The sequence below is a fragment of the Paramacrobiotus metropolitanus genome, unplaced genomic scaffold (assembly GCF_019649055.1).
Source record: "Paramacrobiotus metropolitanus isolate TYO unplaced genomic scaffold, Prichtersi_v1.0 Parri_scaffold0000023, whole genome shotgun sequence".
Classification (NCBI taxonomy): domain Eukaryota; kingdom Metazoa; phylum Tardigrada; class Eutardigrada; order Parachela; family Macrobiotidae; genus Paramacrobiotus; species Paramacrobiotus metropolitanus.
This window is the reverse complement of record NW_026570243.1, coordinates 53,489-64,613: the sequence shown is the minus strand read 5'-3', so window position 1 is coordinate 64,613 and position 11,125 is coordinate 53,489. Positions and strand designations below refer to the sequence as shown.

Here is an 11,125-nt window from a genome sequence, read left to right as displayed (position 1 = left end):
GCGAGAATGGCAGAAAATAACCGAAAATCCCGCAATGATATAATTATTAAATACCTGGCAAAGGAGAAAACAGACCGCGACAACGGATATTCTAAAAACATAGGAGAGTTTTGAACGAATCAGACTACTCTGATGACATTCCAGTGTGGCATTACTCCGCACGTTTCAGCAATCCACAAACCTCAGGGCATGTAGGGCAGTTGTACTTAGTTGCCGTACTATTGCTTTCAAAAACCAGCGTAAGCATCTTCTTATTTATTGCCACGCCCAGCTGCCCATTGGTGGCGCAGGTACGCAATATAATCATACACCATCTTGAAGCTGAAACACGCAAACACGGGATCAACCAGGGCCTGCAGTGCGTACATCATGCCGGCAATCTTAAAAAGGTCGCCATCTTCTCAGGTGAAATATAGCGGGTGAGATCATAGTAGACCGTGCTCGGCAGCCAGCAGACCACCACACTGACGGTGAACAGCGTCAGTACAACGAAAGAGCGCGAACTGCCGGCTGTTGGTCGAGCGGTAGGCGGGGCATTGTTGGCCGGCTGTTGTGGTTGATTGGACGGAACCACCTGATTGGATGACAGCGGCTGAATGGAGGTTCCAGGTGGCTGCGATGACCCGGCGGTTGTTCCCGCTTTGCGAGCAACAGCCGCCATACGTCGCCGTCGTAACTGCCGGTGAAGCAAGAATGGATAGCATACGGCAATGTAGACTTTTGGTGCATCGTACACCCAGAAGTTGACGAAAGTTGCCCATGTGAACTGCTGTTTTAGATTCACCCAGCAACCTAAGGTTGAAATTCAAGCATGCACGGTATATCCATTTTCGCAATAATAGATAATACAGTTAAATTTGAGATTGACACAATATATTGCATTACTTTCTTCCAGAAACGTCCCAGAAGAAGCTTTCTTCCGGAAAAGCGGTTTTCTGCTTAGCCATAACATTTCATCAGTTGTTGTTCACCAGACCTTTGTTTTTTATTGTTATTTATGATTTAATAGCTAGATTATACAGTTATTTTTAAAAAAATAATGTTTTTGTTTCAAATTTTTGCATGGTCAATTACTCAAATTTGTGCTAGATTTGGCTAATAAAATTGCTTCGGCGCTTAAAACTGGAGACCTTTCGAATTTGATTTCAACTATACAATTACCTATTTCCACGGGAACACGATAGTGCAGCGCATCGATGACCAGACCCGGCACAACCAGAGCATTGAGATACAGGAACATTCCCACACACAGACATACAGCCATCGTTGTCGAATGGCGGTTACGGTAGGACACCGGCCAGAACAAGGCCCAGGTGCGGTTCAAAGTGATCAGCAGATGAAGATGAACGGCGTATGAGCCAAAGATGTACACGAAGTACAGGTTCATGGTGCAGGCGGGAATCCCCATCCACCAGGCGCCGTGCGAGTATTGGAGGATTTTCAATGTCGCGGTGGTGCCGGTGTAGACGACATTGGTGGCCAGCAGCGCTATGATGTACACGTTGAAGGGCGTGCGCAGGGATTTGTCGCGCAGGAATAGCAGGAGCACGCCGCAGTTGGTCAGCAGTGTGGTAGTGGATGTGCCCATCAACCAAGAAGTTGTCAGTTTATCTCCAGTGGTGTTGCTGGCGTTTGTTGTACCCAGCATCGCGGTTTCGTTTAAATAGTATGCAGATGCGTTGAGATATCCGGATAGATTGGTCATCTTTCCGTCCATCATGGTGAATGTTTTAAATCCGTAAGGCAGTGCAAATAGTACAACAGGAATAATACACACAACCGTCAATGTGACTTTTCCCGGTTTGCTAATAAATTATTTAAAGCGCAATGCATCACGTCATAGAACATAACTAGGACCACAACTGTACAGATAACAGCTGCAACGGTACGTCTAGGCGCAAAACAGATTTTATATGTTCAATGTATTTGCATACTAAGCTGTTTCGGATAACAGCGATCGGCTTTTGATCAAACCTTTTAAGCCAATTAGATTAATGCTACCGCTGGATTAAGGCGCAGGTAAAATAGGACTGAATTGCATCAAGGGTATAAGCGGTAACTCTTCGTCTCCTGGGTAAATTTTTTGTGCGTCCCCGGAACCGTTTTAACCGTGTTAAAGAATAAGCTTACGTAACTGACGGTAACGTTGTTTTCTATTTGGAAAAAGCAGTATTCCGATCAACGGGACTGTGGATTTCCAGTATTGCAACTCCTCGAAAACTCCCAGGAGATACTGCGTGAATCGCTACCAGGTTCGTACAGCTTTGCGTCCTGCGATTAGCACAGGAAAAGGTGGAATTTGAAAACAGAATTTCCTGTTGGTTAAAACGGTCGGCTGAGAATCAGAGATCTTTTGACATTCAGCCGTTATTATAAAAACTAAAATTTCCACCAATAAAACTGTATGGATGTGTTGAGAATTAAGGTATACTCAGTAGAAAGCGATGTAATCCTTGCAACAGTACCAGTTACTTTTGCTTAGCACCTATCCAGCTGCTGAAGATTAAGTCGCCTGTGCGCGGAAAATGTCAGCTGATATCGGCGGATGAGCTGCGTTACCAAGGATCTCGGTTGGTGTTTAGAAAAAGAATTAAGGTAAGTGTAAAATTTCTCAATGGCAAAAAATCAAAGACATGCAATTATTCGTCCAAAAATTGTGATGCCTGGACAAGCCCGAGCATGTAACACAGTAATCAGTAGCATATGTAATGTATGTAATCTTTGAGAAATTAATGCAACGAATTATGATGCACCTAAAATATGCAACGTTCTCCACACTTAACTGCGTACTACTATGGCAGTGCAAAAGTAAAGAGCATAATAGTAACTTTATCAGGGAAGTAAAAGATTCAGGACAAATTTGTCAGCAACGGTCAGGACTCAGGTGCTGCCGGCGATTGCGCATTTCAGTCTGCGCAATTGCGCACTTACTTCGTACACAACGCGCTATTTATGACGCCTGATCGTGATACTACTTAACACGAGACAACAGGTGCGTCACTTCCCAGCCGGAAACACTTCTTCTGTTGTTCTTGTCTAAATCTTGTGTAGACAGGAAGCTGAAGAAGTGACAATAATGTCTCTTCGCCGAAAACAAAGAAGAAAACTTATTTTTGTCGAGGCCGCGTCTACTACATTTTCAAATTGTATTTGGTCTGTATGGAAATCGTATGGAGCGCGTACTCTGCAGAAGCAGTGGTTTTGACAGTCGCCTTTTACGATTAATTTTTGGGATGCTGACGCGCTATATCACTTAAACTTCAAAGAGGAGCTAACCCGGCTAAGCAGCTTACACTGTAAGCGTTTTGCGCAGTACAGGGGTACACTATCGGCATTTTCTTATGCTTCAGAAAAAGAATTTAAGAATTATTTTAAACTGAAACTAAAAATTAAATTAGTTTAAATGATCAAGTTTGCAACCGACTAAGCCGGTTGCAAACTTGACCGTTAAAACTGTTTTTTAAAGCTTAGCCTTGCGAGTCTGCAGGATTCAGTTACGTTCATTTGATAAAAACGTAGCTTATGCGGAAAACTATATTGCTACGTAGAGGAGAAACGGCTCTTTCATAATGAGATAAAAAAGCCTGTGTACACTGCAGCGCAACTGTAAAGTCACTTTCTCCAAATAACGCCTAATAAACCCATATAAGAAGCTGCTGGTTTGTAAACGTTTTGCAGCGCATGATACACATATTATACATTACATTAGCATTATTAACCAGAGAGAAATGGTAAGAGAAATGGCCCGGTACATAGCGTCAAAAATGGGATACATACACCAAAATTTTCGCTTGCGCGCACTCTCTGAATGACTATTTTGTAATACTTTATGTCATTCTAAAGCTAAATGATTCGCATACATTGTTCTGGAAACCGTATGCGCGCGCAACATCCGTTTGCCGAGATAAGGTGTTCTATAATGGGCGAAAAGTTTAAATGCATTGTTTGTACCAAAAGTCTGGTTAATACCCGATCTTCTTGAAACTTTGCTGCAAAAGACACATGGCCACAAAGCCGAAAGTGAACCAATTTCAGGTCCATAGCACTTTCCCATAAATTAAAAATAAATTTTAAAATTTTTGAAATTCATTTTAAAATCGGAAAAAAATGCTATGGGTCCGGTATTGGTTCACTTTCGACTTTGTGACCATGTGTCTTTTGCACCAAAGTTTCAAGAAGATCGGGTACTTTGGCAACAATTCGTACTTTGGTAACAAGACTTTTGGTAACAACAATGCATTTAACTTTTCACCCATTTTAATGGACTATATCTCGGCAACCGGATCTTGCGCGCGCATACGGTTTTCAGAACAATGTATACAAATCATTTAGCTTTAGAATGACATAAAGTATTACAAAATTGTAATTCGGAGTGCGCACAAGCGAAATTTTTAGTGTATGTTTGATGTATCCCATTTTTGACACTATGTACCGGGCCACTTTCCTTAGGGAAGTGGCCCGGTTCATGGTAACAATTCGTGTACATGTACGAAAACTTTCACTTTCGCGCACCTCCAAACACCTTTTTGCTTTGATTTATGATATTTTGTAACCAGATAATTTTTTAAACATTTTGTAGCCAGCGTGAAAACCGTTTGTGCACGCAACATCCGGTTCGGGATTTACGGCTGTTAGGAAACTCCAAAAAGTTTAAATGCATTCAAGCGAACCAAAAGCCTTATTATGCCGATCTCCTTCAAATTTTGCACGTGAATGCACATGGCCATGAAGGTCGTTTTTACACCGATCCAGACGCCCATGATTTTTTTCAAATTTTAAAATGAATTTTAAAATTTTTGAAATTCATTTTAAAACTTGAAAAGCATGATAGAACAGTGGATCGGTCATCGGTGTAAAAACGTTCTTCGTGGTTACGTGCATTATCTGAGAAGATCAGTCCATATTAAGACTTTTGGTTCACCTGACCGCATTTAAACTTTGTGTAATTTTCTTAGAGCCATAACTAGTTATGGCGCGCAACATCCGGCTCGGAAGTACTCCCGAGCCGGATGTTGCGCGCACAAACGGTTTTCACGCCCGTGTATACAAATCATCTGGCTACAGAATGTCATAAAACAAGAGAAAACGGGTTCGGAAGTGCGCGGAACTGAAAGATTTTGTGCATGTACACGACTTTGGGACCATGTACCAGGCCACTTTCCTTAATTGTATTGAAGCTGAAATTTTGCAGCACGTACAGAGGTCTGTATATCGGTAGCACTTGGTAAAAATTTCCCCTAGGGATGAACAACGACAACTGCTTTTCTAAGAACGCTGTATCATTAGGTTTTAAAAACTAATTAGAGGTAATTTTGGCTAATATCAACCATTTTGAAATGGAATCCGTTAAGGGAATTTTGGGGTGCAGGTTTAGGTTTGCTCTGCAACGCAGTTTTACTACAAAAGTAATTGTAGCGTACGAATGCGTAAATCGAACGGTATACAACGTGTAAAATGTGATTATATAGTGAGTGAAATGTGTAAAATCGAACGGTCAGTTATTAACGGTCCAGCAGGAATGCACTTGCAACGATGCGGGTGTGTTCGACATTTGGGGTCTCCAGGAAATCCCAGTATTGTTATCAGCTATCGAGACATCGTCTTATTTTATTGAGAAACCTCTGTATCCAGTTATGAACATGCTCATGTGAAGAATTATACGGTCACATCGATCAATAGTTTTATAGAATCTACAATACCTAGTATGCGTAATGTGTACCTAATGATCGCAATTTGTACACTAAGTGGCGAGGATATAAAGGCAGATTGCAGTACACGTGTCGCAGTGGTGATGCATTTCATGTATACTTTTTTGCTACAAGTACTACGTTTTTATGTTACCGGCTAAATTTTACGGCATATTTCTACAAAATTTTACGAAATTTATTTAGAGTGCTTACTAACAGAGTTACACTATATTAGCACAGATAAGATTAGCACATCGTTGCACTCTAAGTGTGATATTGGACTGCTAATTCGGGTGCCCACAGTACGAGTATATGCAACATGCTGCTCGTTCTTTTGCTTATTATGGTTGCAGGAAACACCGCGCTACCGGTTCCGCGCTACATCTACAAAGGGATATTTCCGTTCTACTTCAAACTGGCTCAGCACTTTACCCGTGAAGAAAATGAATTACTCTCTGCCGGAAGGCACGCCCGGACATTGTTTTCAGTGCACAAGGGTAACCCAGCGCCTTGTGTGACGAATCACAATTGTGCTTCCACAGCACTGCAGAATCCGCCAGCGTTGCCGCGCTACTATCATACCCCGCTCGGACCCATCGCGATCCTGCGCCAGCTCCAGATGCTGGACAACCCAACACCGGTCGCAACGCGCTCGGATGGCAACTGGTTTCTAGGCTGACAGTAGAAACTGGATTGTAGAGTTTTTATAGCAAGAATTTATTATCCTTTTGTCCTGCGCGCTAGTGTCAGCTCTGTGTGTTAGGATGTTTGAAGGTCACGGAAGACTTATTTGACCACAAACTGGCACTTAACCGCGAAAAACATTGCAGTTTTCAGATTTTTTATCTATTGCGCCTACAGTATAATTATTTTAATAATAAACATTTGTTAGAAAATTTAAAAGGTCAGCCGCTGCATTTTTGGAAGAGAAGAAATTTAATTTAACGATAACAACTATATAGGTATTTGCAGAGTCATAACGTATGCAGTCTACTGTAGCAAAAGGCAGTCAGTCTGTAACGAGCAGACGGCAAGGCGAACGAAGCAGACAAAAGCGCCGTAAGGCAAAACCATATCACATTCAGTCACTTATATCGCAAACTAAAGCGAACTCACCGTATGATACATTACACACTACCGAAATAAATAAAATAGGTTCTTCATACAGAAAATTTCTCTTTTTTCAAAGAGTTTATGGTTGATTTAAAAAATATAATAAAAAAGGACTGAAATAATACTAATAACCCAGTTGCAATATCTAAATGTCAATCGATTGATCTACATAAGATTTGCGCTATAGTTCTATTAAATAATGGAGTTTACAAAAAGTATCCATCACCGGTACCCTGAAAGTTTCGGAACTTCTTAGATTTCTTCGGCCTGTCGAACAAATTACTAATGTTGAATTACAAAATAAAACGGCTCAGACCTTTTTTATACGCCGAGAGAAGCACGTAATTAATGATATTTCAATGTCTGTAAAATGTCAATATGTACCACCGTCCCCCGCCGGCTACGACGGCCATTCGACCTTGCACAACATTCACCGTTTAACGGCCCATTCTCCGTGCATACTGACAAAGGTCAAGCTCATTGTCGCACCTGAAATCAGGCCTGTGCACTTAACCAACAGCGACTGTCCGATGCCTGTTCGATACACATTACTCAGGCAAAAAAATTGCTAAACGACCTCCACGACATCGAAATTTTGGCCGCTTTTTACTAGAATAGTTGCTGTAATTAGCCTATTGTCAGATTACATGTAAAGGCGTAGTTGATTACAGCAACATGAATAATCTGAATTAAAGGATTATGTGAAGGGCGGCGGCGTGTCATATAAAGAATTTCCGCCTCATTGTTTACTTTTTTCATTTTTTCCGCATGCATCTCCATGCACGGATGACCATGGTGGGATGTCACCACAGCACCGCCTTGGGTGTGCAGTTGTTGATCTCTTTGTTGTTGTTATCTGGAGAATATCGTTCAGTTTTATCGGCGCTTTCAGATGGCAAGTTTGGATTAAACATAATTATGTTTATCATAATATTATAATTACGGTGCTAACAATAATATGATCCTTTATTGTGGAATGTTTAAGCAACGATTGTTGGCGGTTTTATAGGATCCGATTCGCAACGCGTGCCTTCAAAAGGCTGCCACAAAGTGGTCACTGCTAGCGCGAGTTGTAAGTGTTCTTGACCGATTTGCAGCGTGCGTGTGCTTTATTAACCGGCCAAGTTATTCGTTGACCATTTTGTTTAATACATAGTATTATGCATGGTACAGTAAGCGTGATCGTATTGTAGCTTCTTCGAAGTCAGGCGCTTTTGCCGGCGGCTCAGCGAGTGTATCCGGCGGATCATCAGTGAAAGGTGTGAACTCAAGCAGCGATATCAGCGAAAGTGAAAGTTTCGATTCGTCTGAATGCGGTAAGCGCTGCTTATTATCAAACTGATTTGACTAATTACCCTTGCATTTATTTGAATTTCATTGTATCCATTGAATGTAGGCATTATTCAGGGACGTAGCAGGTTGTTTGACTACGAATTTTTAGATAAATTTTATTTTACCGCGACTACGTAATTTAGGGTAAATTTTAATACATATTACAATTGTCCTCTGCAAAGTTCATTTTAACAGAATTCATATTACTGAGATTTTCTAATGAATTCATTTATTCTGAATTTCGAAGCTGGCTTTTTTGAATTTGCAAGTTTTTTTAGTAAGCATTTCAGTATTAATTGACAGTAATCAGTTTTCAAATGAATAAACGGGTTAAGTTGTGTTGATAAATTTCTGAAACCACCCTGGCATTTGCGGGGATTAAATGCAAGTTTGCACTATGTCCATTGTAACATTGTTATCCGAATAATTTTAGTCATGACAAACACAGACAGTACGGACGATAGTAACGACTGAAACCTAATTTATTTTAGGAAATGGCTATAGGCACCCCTTTCACCCCCGTTATCTATAGGCACCCCCTTTCGCACCCACTTAGACTATAGGCACCCCCTTTTCGATTAATTAATCTCTGCACCCCGTCGTGTGCGAAAGCTATAGGCACCCCCTATTGTCCGTTGCTATGTTTTAAGGTCGAATTTTGTTTTGTCGCACACACCCGAATTCAGGACGAAGTTGACGCCGGAATGGGATGCGTGCAGGTGTTGTATGGCGCACATCATTTTGTTTTGTCACATAAGCGACAAGGTGACCCGTTCGTCACCGTATACAACAGCCTGGACCCCGCGCTTCCGGAGCATATCTTCCTTCAGTTATCCATGCTCTATGGACGCGAAACGCGTGATGTGAACATTAGGCTTCCGGTTGTGCAGCGCCAGTTGCCTGGCACGAATCAATGCGGGCCACTGGTCTGCGCTTGGCAGTGTGAAATTGTGCAAGGGCACAGGCCAGAGAACGCAGTTTTCACAAAAGCTGCCACCCACCGTGCATGGCTAGCAGAGGTTATAGAAACTGAAATCCTGCTAAGATGCCCAAAACGCGTCGGACGGAAACCAGCGAACGAGCAACCCATCCAAAAGGGCGATATTGTCGTGCGCGTGGAAGATGCCATGCGCATCGATCTATGCTGGCCGATCAGCCAAACCGGCCAATTGTCGGATGGAGTGCCTAACATACCTTTCTTTTTTGAATGCGTGACCTAATTATGTCAGAATGTCAGATCGTCAAAATATTTTGTGAAACAAAACAACTGTCAAAACATTGTGGCAGTCTTCTGGGAAAAAAGTTTAAAAATGGGTGCCTATAGTCCGCGGAAAAAAACGGGGTGCGAGAATTATCTAATGGAAAAGGGGTGCCTATAGTAAAACAGGGTGCAAAAGGGGGTGCCTATAGCAAACGGGGGTGAAAGGGGTGCCTATAGTCTCACCCTTTATTTTATTTGAACAATCACGAGACTGGACGAATAGTAAACTGTGTCCGTTTGGCATGGAACTTTGTTAATGTATCGATAATAAAGCGGTTAGGGCTTTGGTCACCGCATATTGGTGTTTCCGTAAATTATGTTAATCAGCATAAATTATATTAAATCTACCCTTGTTATGCATAAAAACCGAAGACACGTAGTCTGGGCGTGCCGTGCAAAAAGAAATAATGTATCAATGTAACGGCCTTCGTTGTGTTCTGTGGAGTTCGTTTACCCGGCACTCGGCGAGAGTGAAAGCGAACGGGCGTTACATTCTTGTTCTCGCCGAACTGAGCGACATACAATGTCCGTTGATTAATAATTGCACCTAATTACAATTAATCCGGCAAGCAATAACAACTCAATGATTATGATGTCTATGTAACGAAGTTTGTCGCGGGTACAAATTTAGTGAATTCGGAAAATTAATTGCAGTGTTCTTGACCGATTAATAAAATCTGACTCCAATTAACCAAAACTGCATTGTACTTAGCTTGTGTATTTTAGGCGCATTGGGCGATAACAGCAAGTGCACAGTGAAATGGGTGGATGACGATGGAAATCCTTGTCAACCGCGTACGTAATTCGCAGTGAATAGATTACAGTACAAGTACGGAAAATTGTTTCAGTCGTAAAATATTATTGAACATGGTATCAATGTGGCAATAAAACTATTACGGATACTCGTACAATAATAATGAAACAGACTACAATAATTAGCGCTAAACAGCATTACAGTAATCAACACCATTACCGGCACAGTAATTGCATTAGTTAGTATTTAAGCATGTGCAGTGATAATTAAATTGTCATAGATACTGTATATCGTTGTTCGAGCTTGTCGCATTTAATACTCGCATTTAACGCAGTTTGTTTATTTACAGAGACCGACAAGTCTATTGACGCAAGTGATACATCAGGTACATTATACTGACAATGTTCGACAAACATAAAGTACTGAACTAGCCAGACGCTGGCCAATTTGATATACGTAAACATTCGTAGCATACAGTACATTTTTTGCTCTAATACGAAACTGTCGTATCAAGAGCTGCAAAATTCAGGATACATACTCACGTTTCTCATAAAAACAGTTTGCGAAATTCCCAAAGTAAAACTAATATGGTTGGCAAAAAGAATTCACTTTTACGAAAAACGGGATAGAATGTTGTTTTTTTCAAATTTTGGCACAGTTACCGATAATGTGGACAGTACGACGACGTCCACGACGGTGCTGGTTAAAGACACTGTTACCGACTCATCGACAGCCGTCCAGACCATCTCCCACACCATCAGCCTTACGTACACCGCGGACTGGCAGCGAGCGGCGTTACTGCAACGAATTCTGGCTGTTTGGCAGCCTATATTAAGTAATGTATTTGCCATCTCATCAGTTTTCTGGAGCCTTGCAAATTAACCGGTGTTTCGCACTGAACAGCGGCCAAAGATGCGGTCAACGTCCGCATCGAGCTCGACTCGGATAAACCGGGAGCGACCGTCAATGTCCATCGTG

General features: G+C 41.7%; 1 protein-coding gene across 1 annotated transcript; it reads right to left on the bottom strand.

The window, feature by feature from the left end:
- Positions 1-367: 367 nt before the first annotated feature.
- LOC129586999 (visual pigment-like receptor peropsin) lies at positions 368-1,720 on the bottom strand. Its single transcript, XM_055480575.1, has 2 exons — positions 1,162-1,720; positions 368-792 (listed from the first exon to the last, which is right to left on the bottom strand). The coding sequence occupies exons 1-2, from the start codon at positions 1,718-1,720 to the stop codon at positions 368-370; spliced, it is 984 nt and encodes a 327-aa protein (XP_055336550.1).
- Between the last annotated feature and the right edge of the window lie 9,405 nt (positions 1,721-11,125).

Bases quoted from the DNA above. Each gene is read 5' to 3' on its own strand.
- LOC129586999 (XM_055480575.1), bottom strand. From the start codon at position 1,720: ATGATGGACGGAAAGATGACCAATCTATCCGGATATCTCAACGCATCT. The intron at 793-1,161 runs GTAATTGTATAG...TTTCAACCTTAG, and splicing joins TCGTGTTCCCGTGGAAATAG to GTTGCTGGGTGAATCTAAAA.